The sequence below is a fragment of the Genypterus blacodes genome, unplaced genomic scaffold, assembly GCF_046128005.1.
Source record: "Genypterus blacodes isolate CSIRO-AG114 ecotype Tasmania unplaced genomic scaffold, CSIRO-AGI_Gbla_v1 ptg000045l_1, whole genome shotgun sequence".
Taxonomy (NCBI): Eukaryota; Metazoa; Chordata; class Actinopteri; order Ophidiiformes; family Ophidiidae; genus Genypterus; species Genypterus blacodes.
The window spans coordinates 726,934-746,901 of record NW_027466858.1 but is presented as its reverse complement, the minus strand read 5'-3'; the positions used below and the strand labels follow the sequence as shown (position 1 = coordinate 746,901).

At 40.9% G+C, this 19,968-nt stretch overlaps 1 protein-coding gene across 1 annotated transcript; it reads right to left on the bottom strand.

The window, feature by feature from the left end:
* Window positions 1-1,503: 1,503 nt before the first annotated feature.
* Window positions 1,504-19,849, bottom strand: olfml2a (olfactomedin-like 2A). Its single transcript, XM_076149341.1, has 8 exons — window positions 19,604-19,849; window positions 11,521-11,784; window positions 10,606-10,713; window positions 10,162-10,326; window positions 8,871-9,099; window positions 5,958-6,254; window positions 5,666-5,851; window positions 1,504-3,681 (listed from the first exon to the last, which is right to left on the bottom strand). Exons 1-8 carry the CDS (start codon window positions 19,670-19,672, stop codon window positions 3,077-3,079), a joined length of 1,923 nt encoding a protein of 640 aa, XP_076005456.1. The 5' UTR covers window positions 19,673-19,849; the 3' UTR covers window positions 1,504-3,076.
* Between the last annotated feature and the right edge of the window lie 119 nt (window positions 19,850-19,968).

Sequence of the window (19,968 nt, the reverse complement as noted above, 5' to 3'; positions counted from 1 at the left end):
GTGACTGAATTTAAGTGTTACAGGAAATAACACAGGGGGTCTTAATCAAAGTCACACTGACGCACTCCACATTCTGTTCTGCTAAAAAAAAGAACTGCCATCAGTCAATTTCCTTAACACACATTTCACAGCGAACAGAGTGTGCTGGCAATATGTTATTGTCAAGAAGTCAAGATGCAACTGCATGCAACTCATCTCAGTGAAGTCTTCTGCAGTACAGTGCCATATTGGACTCACATGTTAGCACTAAACTGCTTTGTGAAGGCATATGGGTTTTCATCGTACAAGCGTGTGTGTGAGAGTTACTGTAGTATTTTTTCTCTTTGTCACTTTGTCACTTTGTCATTTCTTCACTTACATTTCACCTTTCAGAGGAGTTTATTTGCTTGGCTGGCTTTTCCTTTGTGTTTATAATCACACTAATGCAGAGGTCTTGGTGAGTCAGGGCAGTGCTGGGTGTGTATCTGGAAATGTAGATAGGTCATGCAACGTAGGAGAAAATGACCTCAACAAAGGAGTGGCCCTTGTGGGGGTCTGAGAGACGAGCCTCATCCAACATTAACCACATTACCTCTTAAATATCAGTCAGAGGGGTCAAGGTAGTTTCTAGCTTCAAAGTGCCATGGGAAATGAGGACAAAGGCTTTACATCCCAGCCCTATGAGGACATGGAATGTAATGTAATTGTGATGAACAGGAGGCCCTGTTTAAGAGAACAGGATCGAGTCCTGATTTAGCAACAGAGCTCGTGTGTTCACCATGAGGCACTGGGACTGAAATACAATAGGTCATGTGAATTGTCAGTGTTCATCAGCACCATTAGTGTGGACATCATTATTCCATAACAACAACGTGTCAACATTTCGTGACAGAGATGATGCCTGGACCACCATACATTATTTTGGAGCTCATCCAACCAAAGGGCTCGGTTTTCATTCATTAATGAAGTTCATTGTCTGAACTAATGTAAAAAAAAAAAAAGTAAAAAAAAGAGCAATGTGTGCTAAGTGGTATTTAAGTAGAATTAGATGTTTGATTTCCTTGATGAGGCCCACATGCGGTGACTTGTCACACCCACTATTCAGCTCTTAGTTTGTTTCGGAGTCTCCCTGCAGAGTTGCGTGCCTTGGAGCTAAAGTTAAACATTTCCCAATCCCCAGCTAACAAATCATTCTGCCATTTCCTCATGACTGTTCCTTTTAAGATTGATGATGACATTTATTTCAGAATTAAAAAGTTCATGAGTGCTCTGTTATTCAGAAATCAGCACTCATCATTCCTGTGTGGGCAATTCCTGCTATCTCATAACATTTACTGGATTAGATGGATTTATTCTTCTTCCAACATATTTTAATGATGGGGCTTTGATTTTAGAGCACAGACATATGAACAGATGCTTCCAAGTGCTGTGTTTTCTGTATAAAGACATTTTAATTGAACATATTAGTAATTGCAAAATGCACGCCCTTTATGAATAAACATGATAAAACACACAAAAGCGGAGGTTGCTAATGAAAATTATGACCAAAACCCCACTGTGCATTACTATATGAGTTTGTTGTGTCATTTACAGGTTATTTACCGTACATGTGCTTATAAATAGTCAATCATCATTTTCCAAAAGTGATCAATGGTTTATTGTTTCCATTGTTGCAGATGACATAAGTACACATGTAGACATTTCCGAGCACTATTTTTAATATCCATCTAGGTCAAAATGTACAAATGCATAAAAGCCATAACAAATGTCACTATAATTGTCTAACGACACAGAACATTAAATAAAAATGAAAATTAGAGACATATACAAAATGCCAAACGAATTAATGAAAATATGGAAACCAAATCTTAAGCTACAAAACATTTTTTTGTTTTATTTTATTTGTTTATAACACAAGCCTAAAAACATTAATGGTGAAAATGGCATGAATCGTATTGAGGCCGGAATAATAAACAGAGATAAAAGTGCTTCATAGAAGGATGGAGTTTATACACAAGTGATGAAGTTTCAGTATTGCTTTGGATGGAGAAACTCACACACCATCTCATTGGTTTAGTTAAAACTCAGTGTGCAGAGCCAAATGTATCAGTTCCTCTGGCAATATTATGTACATTCAAAAGCAAAAGCTAAAATACACTGGAGGATAATGCATGTTCATTTGAAAATGAAACTGGACAAGGAGGAAGATCCAGTGAGCCCTCCATGGAAAGATCATACATGTTTTAAAGATTAGTAATTAAAAAAAGAAAAAGAAGCTTTGTTAAGAAAAACCTGACAGGTTGTGTTTTTAGGCACAATCTTAGTATGATTTTTTTTGTTTTGTTGTTGTTTTTGTGTGTGTGTGTGTGTGTGTGTGTAGGGGGGGGGGGGACGGGGACGTACCTCACTAATTTCAAACCCTGCCTACGGCCATGTGTGTCAGCAGTCAAAAGTTTCCTTAATGATATATTAACACCTAGAGAGAGGCATGTTTGGGAGTGTGTTTGCTTTATTGGTTTCTCCCTCCTAGCTTTCACCCTGGCTTGGCTAACTTTGCCCAAATTTGGAGAGAGAGAGAGAGAGAGAGAGAGAGAGAGAGAGAGAGAGAGAGCGAGAGATCACTGGGTTCCATTGATCTCGCAAACTGACATTCATCAAACCCAATATGATACAGTCTAACACATATCCATCCCTCACAGTGTTACAAGCTGAGCAAGCAACTTTACAAGCACTGATATATGTATCCTTAAGATAACATGTCTATGTAAATACTGCAATTCTGTAACTCTGGTCATCAAATTGTAACTAAACCAATAAGATTGAGATGAGAGCAATATCCGTTCTCTGTTCACTCCATTTACATATTGTACAGTGAAATCCCTAAACACTTACTGTGTTTGAGAATAGTATGTGTTGTACACTGTGAGGTCAGCTGTTCGATTAGCAAGCATTTGTAAAGGAAGCAAGCTCATCCTTTGTGCTCTTGGGTCCATCATGGCTGTTGTTAGGCTGTCAAATAGCGAGCATGTCCTTTTCTGCTGCTGTGCCACACTGACAGACCTACTTTAAGCTTATTTGTTCTACAGACTATCTGTACTCACTGGTCAACAAACTTTACACGATATGTGACCTGATGCCCATTGTCCCAGGCGTACAGAAGCTTTTCCTTGGGGTTATAGTCAATCTGCGTGGTGAAGGCGTACTCATTGGTGAAGGGCAGGCGTGGTATAGCTTCACTGTTGGTGTGGGTGTCATAGGCATAGTTCACCTCACCTTCCTTCTGGTTGTACACATTGACAGCATACAACACACCACAGATGATGAAGCAGTTCCCATAGGAGTTCCTCTTAAGCCCTGTCCTCCATGTCGTCTCCTTTTTCAAGGACAGGTCACCGGGATCCAGCTTACTGATGACGATCATCTCTTGTTGGTTGTAGTCATAATCCATGGAAGGGTAGATCACCCACAGGCCGCTTTCATCCACTGCAAAGTCAATGTCTGAGTGGCCTCTCCATTTCCAGGGAGTGGTATCCTCATAAACCACATCATGCAGCAGAGTCCAGGCCGCTACATAGCGCATCTTCAGGTCATACTTGATGATGTTTTTGGTGAAGGCTCTGTTGTAGTAGAAAGCCCCATTATAAACCACGTGACCTGTGCCTATCCAGTTGTATGGCAGTTTGAAAAGGTTGCTCCAACGGCCTAGAACAAACAAGATTCTTAGGTTAGGTATATTTACTAAAAGGATTGGTTGAATCAATTAATTTAACCATTGACACAATGTTTCACGAAAATAAATTGTATTTCCACATTTAATGGACACTGTCAGTATCATGCACAAAAGGGTGTGTGTGTGTGTGTGTGTGTGTGTGTGTGTGTGTGTGTGCGCGTGTGTGGGTTTAAAGCAAAGGCCAAACACATTTGGTTATGAGACCTTTTGTAGATTTGGTTAGATTTGTGTTATTCTTAGACAGATTTCTAATCCTATGATAATGGTACGGTGATTTAATGATAAAATTATGAAATTAAATTGTTTAAACTTAACGATTAATGTCAATATCTCTTGTAAAATAATTGCTCTTCATAGTTCTATCATAAACACTGTCAGGATGCTCATTTGCTGTGCTATTGTGCTTGTGCATTATACTTCACTTATAATGGATTAGATACATCCTGCTGTGGGCTATGCTTGCATTATGCCATTCAAAGAGCCAATGACGATGTTTTCACTATGCCAGACTGTGTACACGATGGCACACGCACACCCTTACGGCCAGCCCACACTCTTAATCCTTCTCTGCTGTGTTCAGTTCAAAAGAAAGGCCGAAGCACATGTCAGAAAACAGCAGGCATCACTGCCACTCATAAAGATATCTAGTCATCCGCACACTGCTGTGAGCTCACCACACAGCAGGATGCCTCATATGTAACTGCATTTAGAAAGCAGATTGTCGAAACACATCTAGATCAACAAGCCGACTCGTATGAGGGGAGATCACCTTAACTCTCACAGTGAGTCTTATCCTATTCTTCACTTGGTTTGGATGTGGAGGGAGATGATTTTCCCACCCACTGGAGCCTTGAAACAAACAAGACCCGCATTCCAGGAATCTCTAACCATCTGACAGAGTTCATTGGGCAATCAACATGAATCAGAGTCAGCGAAGCTATTAGAGAAAAACAAAGCTATGCATTTAAACATAGTACTATGACTGATATCTCAGGGGTCAGACTGGTCTCACCACACAAATTGGATTTTTACAAGATGTGAGGGTGAAGGACAGATTTTTACTACTCCAGCTCCAGAGGTAAAATTGGCAATGTAACCACATTCCACCCACTTTACAAAGGTTATCATTAGGCCAAATCCTAGTAAGTGTTAATTGAAATACAGTTATCTTAAATCCAAATCTATTGGTTTATTGGTGTTCAAAAGCTCCTAATACTCAAACACTTCAATGTCTTAGCTTTTTGCATTTTTTATTCCTCGACTACAAAAAGTTAAGGACTTTGTTAACCTTCTTTCACACACGCAGTTATTAACCCAAGCTTACAGTAAATAGCTTGAGATCAACACCAGCAAGACTAAAAGAACATAACCTGGTTATGTTTGAACTGACAGCAATGTCCCACAAGACAAGTAATTGCATTTTGTGTAGTGGATTGCTTTCTATAATGGTGGCATGTGCTTGCAGGAGTTCCTATAATGAGTGTCCATATGCATATGTTGTTCAGGAGCTAAGGAAGAATATAGGAGGTCCAAGGAAGTATCTGTAAAAGATCAAGCTGATGGATTTGAGCTGCTTAGAGACAAGGAATGTGAGATGCTGACAATCCTGACAGTAAGAAAGGAATCTGCACTGATGAAGGTCAACAGGGCAGTGTGGAAAATACTGAGTGCATATAAATCTGTACAGGATAGGGGGAGAGTAGTTAACATCTGGGCGGTGAAGACATGTCCAGAGGTTATCCAGACTGTACGTATACTGCAAGTAATTCTCTAAGATTGTTGCTAGTTATGTTGCTAAGGCCTCTTTCATCCTTTTACCTTCTTCTGCCACAAATCCCTCTTTAAAACAGCCAGCAAGTGTTTGTGCGTAAAAATGTCAAAACAAACATTTTGTCAGCATTTGTGAGAAAAAGGCCTTAAGTACACGTGTGGTCTGAGTAGGTCATTGTTGCACACCTTGTTTGAAGTTGTCAAGGTTGCGGAACTCCACCAGATTGTTGCCGTAGTAATAGTTGGTGACGTAGATCTTAAAGTCTTTAGCAAGTGGATCCTTCATCCAGGCTCCCTCGTTACGCCCATAGCTGTGCTGCTTCACTGGCTGCTCAATGGTGGCTAGTGTCCCTTCACAGTTCAGGATCTTCCCTGGAAAAAAACAAGCATCACACTTAGGCTGGGGAAAGACTTGAATTGTCAATCTGCTTTCTAGTCTGGTCTAAGATCAGCTGCATGATTTCACGGGTTGTGTTACCTGCTCTGTGGAGGCTGGGTCGACTGTTGTTGTTCGAGTTGTCCAGTATTAGCACAATAGTAGGAGCTGGTTTCTCAGAAGGTGCCGGATTAGGGGTGGTGATAGAAATGGGTACTGTAGTGGGGGAAGCAGTTGTAGTTGTGGTGGTAGCAGTTGTAGTGGTGGTGGGGGCGACTGTAGTTCCCTCTGTGGGTTCAGACACAGTAGCCTCCACAGCTTCCAGGACTATATCATCCCCTCCATCCTTGGATTGGCTTTCCTTAACATGATGGACTGTGTAGGTTTTGGCAGAGTGGTCTGAGGAGGAAAGGAATCAAGATGAAACAAGTAAAAGCCTAAAACTAAAACTAAAATAGTTTGCATGCAAATGACCAAAACAAGGACGGCCAGACCGCAATAACTCTATTAGCATGGTCGCTCATGACAAACTGGTTGTGTTTCTTGTTCTTGTTAAAGATGGTTGAATATCTAGCTTGGTGGAAACAAAGGGTGTAATTAAGGAAACTCAGTGTCAGATTAAATGTGTTGGTAAGGGGAAATGATGCCACACGACCATGTTCCATCTGGCTGGTGGGGATTCCCCGGATTTAGCCTTTGTGGACCAATGAGGTTAAATCCGGGGAATCCCCACGCCCTTCCCTCTCCCTCCTATTAGACAGTTAATTTCAGAAGTACAAACTGAGGTCATGTTTAAACTGTATTTGGCTCACATGCAAATAAACAAATTGACAAAATATAATTATGAAATCTAAGCCCTTCAAGTCACTTGATTTTAATGGAAAGCTTTGATTTGATCTCTCACATGTTCTACTGACAATACACTCAAGCATCAAACTATCATCTCTCTCTCTCTCTCTCTCTCTCTCTCTCTCTCTCTCTCTCTCTCTCTCAGCAGCTCTATTTTACTTTATTATACACCAGAGGAAGTAGTGCATAATAACTACTACTGTTACTGTGCACTGCTTCCTCTAGTCTAGACCAATACATGCATTGGCTTTCATCTGATACACTGCTTACAAAGAGTCTGTAATGTTACATTAGTGTACTAATTAATCAAAGAGACTAATTGACAAAAGGTTTTAATAGGTTTGATAACAGTTACACATTGCACTGTGAAGTGGACATGATTTTTGCCTCATTGTCTTTCAACATTGTTTTAAAGGGACTTCAGACGGATCAACTGGCATTTTGTAACATACGGCACATATGTGGTTCATTCAGTGAGTCACGTAAACATCTGCGCCTTTACAGATGTGCACATCAAAGACAGCACATAAGCAATGCAGCACTCATTGAACTCAACCTCAACTCAACTTCTCAGTCTGAATCCTTACTCCTTTCTGCATTGTCTTATGTAACCTCTGCCTGGTCTGCTGTCTCCTAGCTTTGGTGAAATTGTTGATTAATGAAGAGGATGGATATGTAGCAGTCAGTCCAAGTTTGATAGAATGTTTCTGGGCCTGTTTGACCTGGCAAACATTACATTCAGTGCAATCACTGAGAACTTCACAACCTTTACAACCTCCAAAACAAAACAAAACACAAAACACAGTCTTTCCTGTTTTAATTTGGTTTCCTTTGATTCAGAATTTGATACCCTGAGGGAGAAAGACAACAGGCTGATTAAAGATCTCTTTTCCACACATATATCCTGGCATAATGCAGGGTTTCAGGTTGATTCAGTATTCACACATGCAGCTACCTGCTGAGATAATCCCGCATTGCACGTATTCAAACATGCAACAGCCATGCCAGCTCGGACAAGAGACAGTCCAGCAGATGGCGGTAATACAACAGTATGGATGCCAATTAACTAAAAATCAACAGAAGAAGAAACATGAGCGAGGTTGAACTCCATATTTTTCGCCAATGTGAGGCAACTCAACACCAACTCAAATATGTCATCCCTGGAGTCTTGTGATGGTTCGCTCGCTCCACATGAAAGTGTTTTTCGTCAGAGGGGTGTAACCTCATCCTCATGCCGGCACTGTTCCTTCACTCATTCACAACATGCCATGCCAGCGTTATGTCCACATTGTTATTTGGTCTTAAATTTGGTTAAAGTTGCATATCATAGCATATCAGTCTACGCCCATTCAAATGACCCCATGCTGAAATCATCCCATCATCCTCATGCTTATATCAGCATATCCTGCATGTGTGAATGGGGCTAAATAGTGTTAGCAGAGGAAGGGGCTGCTCTCTTTCTAGTCCTCATATACTAACTTCCTGCACTGCAAGACAGATGTGGGGAGATGAGAAGGCAGTGCTACATAAGTATTGAATCTGCCCAAACACTCTGAAGTTCAGGCTGCCATCTGTGAAGCAGTACTGGCCTGAACCTACAGATCTCATGAGGGCTGAAAAAACATTATACATTTCTTTATAATAACCAGCTGAATGTTTCATGTGCCATTCAGGGATGATGTACTGACAATGATTGGTGAGCAAAGCACACAAAATGTAGCACAACACATTCAAGTATTGGCATTTCTGTGCAGAATGATAAGAGGAAATCAGACCTCCTCCCAACAGCTGTGGCTGAGTTTGCTGGGGTTTAGCTGCATGGTAGAACACACGGTTTGACAGCGTGATGTGCGTGTGCCCTGTGCAAACGCGGCATACCTATTCATTCAACTATACTTAAGTCAGGAAATGTTTTCCCTGCTGTGGTGAGGTCCCCACACATTGTGAGGAGGAGTGAAGCAGAGGCATGTCATGGAGATGGCAGCGTTCCATTAAGAGTGCATTCCATCAGCTCCATGTATTTTGTCAATAAACGTTTTGGATTTCCTGCCTTTAGAATGCACACCAGATATCCAATCCTGCATTGACTAGACATGCTTAGTTTAAAACAACAACAGCCCCGATGATGTGACAGATGTTCCTATGAATATACAGACTCTTACTCACCTCCTCTTTCATCTTCCTCGATCTTGGCAGCTTTGTAGTACGTGATGCCCCTCACCACGCCAGGTTGGTAGCCGGCCACCTTGGCTTTGGCAGTAGGATCGGGCTTGACTGGCTTTGCAGTTTTGATTATCTCTTTCTTGGGCTTAACAACCTTTTCCTTGGGTTTAGATGGAGGGGTCTTCTTGTTGGCTATTTTACCAACCTCCTTGGTTTTCTCATCATTAGTGTCCTGTAAACATGGACATGTACTGTTGCATCAGTGCAATTGTGGATAACGACTTGCAGGTGTTAAAACAGACACTGATTAAATGTTTGTCTTAGGAGGAGCCTTTCTCAGTCAGTACATTTACATTTATGTTAAAGCTCTCAATTCTAATCAGTTTGTTCCGACGTGTTGGTGTACTCAGATTAACTGAACTAGATGGTGTGACATTGTGATAGAGGGTGAGCATTTTCTAGATGATGATGTAAATGCTCATTGACTGCCATGCATTTCCACACCTACCATACTTCATTCTGTCAGCGAATGAGCAATAAATAATGTATATTCAGCCAATGACACAGTGTTTTGGGCGATTCTTATTTGGATTAGAATCCGAGTTTTAATCACTTAAGCTAAGGTTGTCCATGTCCAATTTTCCAAACAAACCAAAATAACCCTGCATTTGGCTGGCAACCTATCCAGGGTTTACCCTGCCTCTCGCCCAATGACCGCTGGGATTATAACACCCCAATAACATCAACAATTTCCTGGTGACGAATTTGACAAAGGTGTCATTAAGAAAATATGTGCTTTTTTCTTGATTTATTTTCCTGCTAAAACAAGATGTAATGTTTTGGAATTAAAGGACGCTGAACTCTGTTGAAAAAGATATAATCAGTGTGAAAGTAGCATCTGTTCTGACTAGGTTTAAGTGGTAAATGTAAATGTAAATGTACTGAAGAACCGGAGGGTTGCCGGTTCGAGTCCCTGCCGAGGTGCCCCTGAGCAAGGCACCGAACCCTCAATTGCTCCCCCCTCTGCGAAGGGTGGTAATATAATGTAATGTAAGTCGCTTTGGATAAAAGCGTCTGCCAAATGATCGTAATGTAATGTAATGTAATGTAATGTAATGAATGTGACAGAGCGTATTGCATTTATTGATCATGAAAGTTGTTCCACTGAAGCAAATGTGAACGAGCAGCATTGCAGCAGCATTAATGCCAGTGAGTGAAGTACAACATTCACACACACACACACACTATGAAAAAAGACTAGAAGAGATGTATTTTTGTCAGTTTTCCATCTCACCTGTGCTTTGTCTCTCTGTAGCAGCTGCACACCAAGGCTGGAGATTTCCTTCTTGATGCTCATCATTATGTTGGAGTAATTCTCATACCTTTTGAATTGGTTGGTCAGGCTGGTCATGCTGTCTCGAACAAAGTCATTCTCTCGTGTTAGGTTTGTCTTGATTGTCTGTGAAATAAAGCCATTTTTATTACCGAGCTCATATTTTGTTGTGTACCAAACCTTCCTATGTGTTGTATGAATCACTATTTGGGTTCTACACTAAATAAGTAAAAAAGTGAAGCCCTTTTATAACTACCATGGTTCTCGCTAAAAATACATTTTCCAAATCATTTCAGATAATCCATAATTTTTTTTACATTTCAGGGCTTGGAAAGCCAATTTCAAAGTTCATGACATTTCCAAGATTTAAAGTACATTAATTGGACCCATAAAGTTTTTGCATACCTCTTCAAGGGTGTTCATCTGAGCGACCACCTTGTTGATATAGGCGTGGACCTTCATTAGGTCCATGCTGTAAAGTGTTCCCTCGAGGAGGTCCACCATGGATTGGAGCTGTTCGTTCATGCCATAAAAGACAACAAATGTCATTATTCACCATTTCCTCAACACCAAATTGATAGCTTTGGTTTCTTCTCTTAAGCCGGGAGGGGGACAATAACATTTAAAGTGACCTCCCAAAGCACTTCCTCTGATTACTGATATTGACAGCTACAGCCTACTCAATGGGTGGCATAGCGCTTTCCGTTAGACTGTTTGTAGACCATTTGTTATCTGTGTTGTTTCTGTAATAATTTGCATCAATGATTCATAAGAATAATGCATGGAACTGGACTCAGATTACACATCTGGAACTGCTTTTGTTTTCATATGGTACATATGGTATGTTGAAACAATGAAAGTGCGTTTAAAGTATTTGTGCTGACGTGTTATCAAAACGGAGTTAGACCACATGTACAGACAGATATGATCTTAGACTTTCAACTGGAGGGATGTTGTGTAATTGCTTATTATATTTTATTCTGGGACTTCGCTTATCAGATATTTTCCTCATCTGATTTCTGACATGTTTACTGTGCCAATGAGGTTTTCTTTCAGCTGAATCCATTTGCTGTTTGTTTTTTTCTAGCAGGGTTACTCAAAAGGTTCTTAACCAATTTTGATTAAAAGGGTGTGGCACAGGCAAGGGAAGAATCTGTTCAATCTAGTGTCAATTGGATACAGGTTTGTTCAATCTAGCAGGAATTTAAACATACAGTCTTGTTGAAAAATGTAATCTGGAACTCAAGGTGCAAAGGTTTTAATCACAACTTTGTTTAAACAGACATTTGTTATTGATTCATTTCAGCTCAATCTTGTTACCTTTAACAACTCAGGAGCCTGTTTCTTCAGTTTCTCCATTTTCCACTCATTCTCACAGGGGTTGAGTGAGGATGGGGGGGCAGTGCATGAGCATTTGCAGTCCGATCCGGAGCTGACCGTCTCCACCGTGTAGAAGTCCTCCACGCGTACGCTGCCATTCCGCAGCCGCTGACAAGCATCTTTGCTAAGTGGTCGCATAATGCACTTACAGCGGCAGTCTGAGCCCTCTGATGTCATCCGGACAGGCTCAGTCTCTCCAAAGATCTGGAAGAGAGCATGTGATGTGAAAATGTCAGAGGGCATGAACTTGTTTTTTGGCTTTGTGCTGTTGTTTGTCTATGGCCTTAAAATCCCATTACCAATCTCCTGTTTTTAGTCCACTGAATGACAACACTGATGTAGACATTTGCAGTACCACCCAAACGCTTAATAGGTTCTTTGCAGAGCCTTTTCAGGCTGTTGATTTTAATTAAATTGACCATAAATATGAAGCATACATCAAATGAAATCATCCCTGTTAACATGCTGTGTGCATATGATACAGATAAAGCTGAGATTGTCCTATCGGCTTGTCTGCTGAATGCCACAAAGGGAATGTTGGTTAACGCAGTCTCTCCTTTTAATGTTACACTGACTTTCTCAGAGATGAATGAAATCAAAATGTGGTGTTTCTAAGATCAGCAAGCAGCCCCAGGGTGCAGCATAAAGCAAAAGAAGAAGAAGAAGAAAGAAGAAGAAAGAATTCTGACTCGGAGATCAATGACCTGGATTGCGGATCGTGGTTTTGCAACCACGTGAAATGGGTTGTTTTTTGAAGATATATGCTTATTTGGGCGGTCCGACACCTAGCACTGAGTCTGGAGTTGTTTTATCAGTCTAATCCCTATTGGGCTTCCATGAATAATAAATCCTGGTGGGGAAACAAAAGCAAGGGAAAGAAAATGATCTAAAAAAAATAACCACATGCTTCCCCTCTTTTGATTGTTAACCAGCGTGAGTCAGAAGAGAGACACAAAGACAAACATAGCTCATACGAATTCAGTATCGCCAGCTGGGCTTTGGATGCCTGCATGTCCTGTGTACAATGGCAGTGCTTTGGCAGCCTTGATTATGGCTTGCTTGATAAACAGGAAGCGAGGCATGGTAGTCTGACCAGACATTCCATTACCTCTGTGAGACAAGCCTTTGGTATTGGCTTTCATAGAAGAATTGACACGGATTTTCTGCATGTTTGATTAAATGTTCAAGTTCATTCCACTGAAAGTCATCTACGGTACGTCATCTTTCAGAGTCCATCTTTCTGTCTGACTTACAGTGGTGTATGACTGTTTGCACGACTGGCCTGTGACTGAAACCTCACAGACTCTATTTCTATCAAATGTTGTGCTTTCTGCTCCGTTATTTACCTTACTTACACCAGGTAGGTCTATAAATACCTTTCTTTATACATTGATTTATTCAAGCATGAAAACATTGGAATCAACAGTTAGCCGCAGCTTGCAGACTTTTGTACAGTAAATGCAATTATCAGTGCATCATATATACTGTATGTTAGCAATGTCATTCAGCCACCTCTTATGAAATATAAAGTATTGCCTGTACAGTATATCCTGTTAAATGAAGTCCCATCAACTTGATTGATTTCTAAATTCAATGCAAATACAACAAAATGCTGCATTTTTTGCATTGCCGCTTGTCCTCTGTGTGTAAAAACAAAACAACAAACAAAAATAATCCCTATAATGGAACCATGACGATTGGGTTACACGATTATCCCTCTGGTACAGAACACACTCACTTACTCATCAGCAATAACGTCATTATTCACTACCTGTACAACCCAAATGTACAAGTCACTGAGTCACTGAGTCACTGAGTCACTGGCTGTGCTATGTCACCTTTGCGTTGTCTACTTCTGCACCTGATTCACATATCCTTGTTCTTATTAATCTTATCTTAATCATTTCTTTTCGCCTCCTCACTGTGAATAAAAACAATCTCCAAAAATGTCTCATAACTACAGACTGGCATGTTGGTGGCTGCTCCTGAAGCCCATTCAGCCCATCAAGTCACCCCAGAGTACCTACACAAACTGTCCGCATTAAAGTAATGTAGAATTGTTTATGTGTATTACAAGTTGATTGAGGTGAAACAGAAGTCAAGAAATCGTGATTGTTGTTTCATTTCACTCCATTTAAAGGTTGGTAACATCAATATTTGTATAAAAATATGAAACATGTCAAAGAGAAAGGAGAGGGAAATAACAGACTTAAACATTTTATATCTCTTTCATTTAACATACCAGGAGAGTGAAGTGGAGAGCAGCTGGGTGTCATTACTGCTAGGCGTAGAAAAGGGTGCACGCTTGTCTTTAGGAGCCTTCTTAAAGCAACAGGGGGGCACACAAGTGCGGTTCCGGGGGCTTTCCGTCCCGTTCTATAAGATGACTTATTATGCTGAAGTGGAATGTTTAAATCCAGCTGGCTTTTTGAAAACGTTGCCTTACCAATAGATCTAGTTAAATTTGTTTGTCTAAATTGTCTAACATTAATGTTCCATGATGACTAGATGTTAGTGATGTGTCAGAAATTGTAATGCAGAGTGACACAAGAAGAAAGAGGTTGTTGTACGCATGTTTGTCCAATATTCAGTAGGATGCACGTTGATCTGGTATCAGACTGGGTAGGGGCTGTCATCTCTTCGTGTTGAGATTTAGGGTTCTGTATAAACGGCCTTGCGGGTCCACATATGATACCAGTTATAGCAGTAAAAGAATGTGGCAGCCAGAGATTCTTCATTAAACAATTACATTTGTCTCCATACTATAAATGAATGACCTCATCTACTCTACATGGTGGCAGAACTCTCCACTCTTTTAGATGGTCTTGTCTTGTTATGGTCCTAGAATTGATTGATTATAGATAGTTGTGTGGCTGCAATTCAATCTTAATTCAATTAACTCATTCATTGCTGATGAGAGTCACTAGCCTAGCAGGGCAAACAGACAACACAGTCTCACAAACTCCCATTCACATCTAAGAGCAATTGAGGGTTTCCAGTTCACTTAAGATGCATGTTTTAGGAGGTGAGAGGAAACCCATGCAAACAAGGGGAGAACATGCAACCTTAACAGTTCACGAAAATACTTCTACTGTAACATTTACATATGTATTCTTTGAATAGACATGATTTAGTGAGCAAACTTCTGTTCTGTGGTTGTGGTTGTGAACAGCAATATTGCTAACACAGTGCTGACATCATCCACGTTACCATTATTGATCTACAAGCATCAGCCGCAATTGGGTTTTATCTTATGCCAGTTTACAAATGAGTTCCATTTTTAAGTCTGTCTTTGAACCGAATTGTATGCAATTTGGAACGGGGCCGTGTAGAACCTAACTACTGAAACACTCATGCATACTACTGAAACGCTCTTACATTGACCAGTGTGATGGTGGTTCCATCATTCCCAGTGTATTTTAAAGGAGTTAACCAGCTTGATTTGAGAATATACTTGAATTTGCAATGTCCTGTTGAGTGGCGTAAAATAGTGATGGGGGGGCTCATTAGGGATGGAATGCAGGCTAAGTGATGGGGAAGGAGGAGGAGGAGGAGGAGGAGGAGGAGGAGAAGGGGGGGTGGTGCGTTCCCTTCCGTCTCTGCAGACATTCTGGGAGGCGTCTAATGCAGGGCAGAACTCCTGACCCAGGTTAAGACAAAAGGCAGCAGGTTGACAAATGCCACAGCCACATGAAAACAGACTGGATTAGCAGATTAAATGTCATTTGAGAGGTTCTGTCTGTGGCTGTGCTAAACTGCATTGTTCAACCACGACCAAACCCTGACGGCTCCATAGCAACGGCAGTTTAAATTGCTTTAAATGTCCCAGAATGGAGAAGTTAGAGATAATTCCAGGTTTACTTTGTTGGCTCCACCACACGTCGGTTCTTTGTGTCTTGACTACACCTTTACCAAGCAGTTTGTACCTCATCGGGATGTGGCCCCAGCCGCTTATATCAAAATTCTGAATCATTCTTCCATTCTGAAAAGCTGCCTCCTCCTTATGACAGTCATGTGTGTTATGTGGTATTTCTAACTGATATACAAGCATGAGAAAATAACACAAACTAATTGGAAATACAGTGTTTACAGTGGTGTCAAGTTACAACATAAAAATACTTATTACGTATGTTTTGGGAGAATTTGTGAGAACCCTTACAAGCTAATTTTTTAGGTCTACTTTTATTCTAGTATGGCTTCAAGGTACTTAATCCAGCATGTGTAATTAAGCTTGCTTTGAGCTTTAAGTCTTTGACCTATGAAGTGCAGTTAAGCTTAAGGTTTGAAGGAACTGGGCTGAACTCTGTCATCACAATGGGAGGAAAGACCTAGCATGCTGCAGAGTGCTATAGAACCAAGCACTGCACCCTCCATTAGCTAACACATCCTGACACTGAGTGAAAGTCAGGGTTGTTAAAGACACATGACCCAATGGTAGCTCTCAGTTAGTCAGTGTGTTTTGGTTCCCCTAAATGTTTCTTTTGGAACACTTTTCTCACAAACAGTGGTCTAAATAAACCAATGTCAAATGTTAAGTATGTACAGCAGGAATTCCAGTCAGCAGATGTACTGTATCATTTGGTTCAATTCTGTGAACAAAAGCACTGGCATGAGCACTGAGATGTTAATTAGCTGAACACAAAGTGTATCAAGCACTTGCGGTTTTTGGTGGTACACATTGACATTCCTGCTCTGTGTGTTTGTGTGTCCAAGAAAGACAAATGAATCCAATTTGGAGTTAGAGTGACATTGAGCCATTTTTGGGCTTTTGAAATTGGTTTCTTAACATAATTTCAGAGACATTTTTACAACCCAGTATGAATGGAGATATATGAATCATCTATTCTAAAGGTTGTTCTATTCGGGTTCAGCTGAGACGTTAATCCGGCCCATCTGGAGAAATGCCTATCAAACAAGATCATCCAAAGCCTCTACTGTGGAAAGCATTATGCACACGCATGAATTAATTAAAGTCACACTCTCCATCTGGCCCTAAAACAAAATCCATAATCATCAATCCACAATCAGAAACAGTCCCCTCACTAATTGTTTGTGTTTGTTTGGAGACCTGAGCCATGGATGGAATGATAGATGCTGCCAGAGACTTTTCCCCAGATGACTTTCTACAATTGATGTTTCAGAAAGATGCAGAATACATTCCAGATCCCTGACAAATCTATCATTGTTGTATATTCGATGCTCCAAGAAACAAACAAGACACTCTAAGTAGCTTTACACACTTTATGGTGGTAATTGTTCATTGTCTGGTTGCGTTGAATTAGCTGAAACAACAACAACTAGCAAGAATAACAGAGCACAACTCTTCTGTAACCTAACACAATGCCTTTATACACACAGACATCCAACAGTCACTGAGGTTATAGTTGCTAAATGTGATGTAGATGCTAATGGTAGCTAGTTAGCAACCAAAGGGATCCCTGTTTTGTCAGACCATGTCCAAATTCTGGTCATTGTATGGTTGATCTTTTTCCTAACAGTCAGTCAGCGGCTTTTACTAGATTTGAAGGCCTCCACTTTCGTACCATCACCAAGAGCCCCACCCCCCACCTCCTTTGTTTTTTGGAGCTTGGTTATTTCCTGGTTCTAAATTGAAGCTGCTTAGGTGGAGTGTAGCAGCTAGTTGTGTTTAAAAAGATTGTGTGGATCAGGCTGTACAGTGAAATTGTGGCACTTCTCTTGGTATGAAATGGATCATATTCACGTGACTTTACCTGTCATGTGATGTCTTGTTCTGGAGCCACACTGGTATACTGGCGATAGCTTGATTCCCGTTGCATATCACTAGTTGTAGCTGTCTAAGTATTGATTCCCCTAGGAAAGCAAATACGGTCAAATAAGGTAGGAAACCATAACTGCCAAATAAACTAATCACTTAACCCAGAGCTCAGACTAATGACATGGTGAGGCTGATCACAATGGGCTGTCGAATCAATGGTTTTAAAGCAAACAAAGCACAAATTGGTGTCTTGCACACATCTGTATTGAAACACATAGAAGTGTATTGTCTCTCTCACACTGTCGTCTACATGATGGTATTGTCCACATATATATGCAGTAAAAGCAGGATTCTACTGTAGCAGGAATTATGCTCTGTTCTGTTCAAAGTCCCCAGTTGTGCTGTTTGATAGTTAGATAGAGTCGCAGATCAAGCTTTTCTGCACACCACACCAGTAAACGAGGAAGACAAGGGTGCACAGCAACAAAGACACAGAGGATGTCTGTAATTATATAATCTCTAATACAGTAGCAGTGATACTATGTAGCAGCATTTTCAATGACAGCCAGACAGCCAATCCAGTTTAGTTTGGCTTCTCAGTATGGATCACTGCATTACAATATACATTTTCTTTTGAGACAATTGTTTGAATTGTTATATAGCATGTGCATGTTTTATTCATGTGAAGTATTGTAGCTACAGTAGAACTGAAGTACATATTTCATTGTACAATAGATCAATGTTACACCACTCAGTCGCACAAGTCGACTTTTGGGTGTAAAACTTTGATTCCCCGACGGCGGTCCCACAGTTGTACACACAGAGTTGCTTAGTTCTCTAAACTCATTTGTCTTCTTCTTTACCCGCATAATCAACCAACAAATGAAATTCAGCACCCGCCACCTAGGAGTGTTAACCAAAACAGTTGTAGGTGAGTAACAAAACAAAACCATAAATGATCATTTATCAGGCTTTACAGGGTTGATAACAAATACACATGTAGCCAACTAATGTACTTTATGGGTGTCACATCAACACTACATTGTTTATGACTTTAATTGTAACCCTCTTCACTGACAATATAAATAATAAAGAGTTTTGCAAGAAGTGAATACTTGTCATTACTTACTTGTCACTGAACAGAAATTAATTCCTCAATTAGTTTTATTACCGACAAATCTACTAAGTACTGCCATTGCTTATTTAATTTGCTTTTGAAACGCTCTTACATTTACTACTGAAACGCTCTGACAGTTACTATTGAAACGCGTTTAAGAGCTTTTCAATAGTGAAAAGCGTTCTAGTTGTGAATCTAAGAGTGCTTCAGTAGCATGCAGAGTGTCTCAGTAGTGAGTGTAAGAATGTTTCAGTATTCAGGTCCTACGTGGGCTCTCATGAAATCCACTATTACTACTACTACTACTACTACTACTCACACCGACTAAACTATGGGTGCTTAATACACAGTTGTTGTAGTTTTAGTTGTAGTTGTCTACTACTACAAATATTAAAGGCTCTACTAACACAACTGTGCATGTTGCAATACTGTACCAGTACTCCTCCACTATTACTATGAATGCCACCGCCTCCACTAACCAAAATTACTGTCCATATGGCCTCTGACTGTATCCAGACCAGACAGCTGTTGTCATTATGGATCATACCTGTGCCTCTAGTGTTCCATGTTTATGATTTACATGTGATTCTGTGCATTTGTGTGTGGGGGGCTGTGTGGGAGCATGTGTGTTTGTGAATGGTTGGACTAGGCTGACGGGAGAGAGTGAGAGGTGACTGGAGTCCAGCAGCTGTATAAACATGGCCAGCAGATATTACACTTAGCCTCTTGGTGCCATCTCTCCGACACTCTGCCTCACTGGCACCAGTCTCTACACACACTGCAGGTATCATTAGTTAAATCTATAGTTACTGTTGTCACCTCACCATGCAAGGCGCTCATTGGGAGGGGGATTATACATAGCCTCAAACATCTGCTCACTTTAGACAGAAAATATCAAGGTCTGGGCCCCGGGAAGTTTTGGGTTTTGATCAAGTTGCTAATTTGTCTGAAGCAGAGGCACCATAACATGCAGCTTGTTTCAGGTAAGGGATCAGAAGAGAGCAGTGTACAGCAGCACACTGGATCCTTCTGGGATCAAACATTGACCATATATGTCCCTTGGCAGCAAAGATCAAACAACTGTTCCACTTCAAAACACTTAACTTCTTAACTAATCACAATCTGTGTCATCGGGCTGATTTTTGAATTGAATTTGTAGATTTCCTTACCTTGCTCTGTGCAGACACATCCTTACACACCACCAGGAGACAGGCAAACAAGTTCGTGTACCTCCACATTTTCCTCTCTGTACTGTTGGCTGTCGGGTTTAGAGATCCGAAAACAATCACTGTGTGCAATCCTCAAGGTGAGACTCTCGCTCGGCCAGACGAGCTTATTGTAACTCCATTTCCACACAGCGCAAGAAGGGTGTGTGCGTGCGCGCGTGTGTATGTGTGTGTACCGGTCTGCGTGGATGTCAGTGCGCTCTGAGTGCTCTGAGCTCCGTTGACGCGCTGTTTCTGTCTGAGCGCATCATCTGTCATGATGAGGGGAGGGCTCTCATGGACTGAACACACACAGTCAGCGAGCTCAA

Coding starts and splice junctions, on each gene's coding strand:
- olfml2a (XM_076149341.1), bottom strand. CDS start 19,672: ATGTGGAGGTACACGAACTTGTTTGCCTGTCTCCTGGTGGTGTGTAAG. Junction 10,327..10,605: donor AGATGAACACCCTTGAAGAG/GTATGCAAAAAC, acceptor TTTATTTCACAG/ACAATCAAGACAAACCTAAC. Junction 6,255..8,870: donor CGAGGAAGATGAAAGAGGAG/GTGAGTAAGAGT, acceptor TTTCCTCCTCAG/ACCACTCTGCCAAAACCTAC.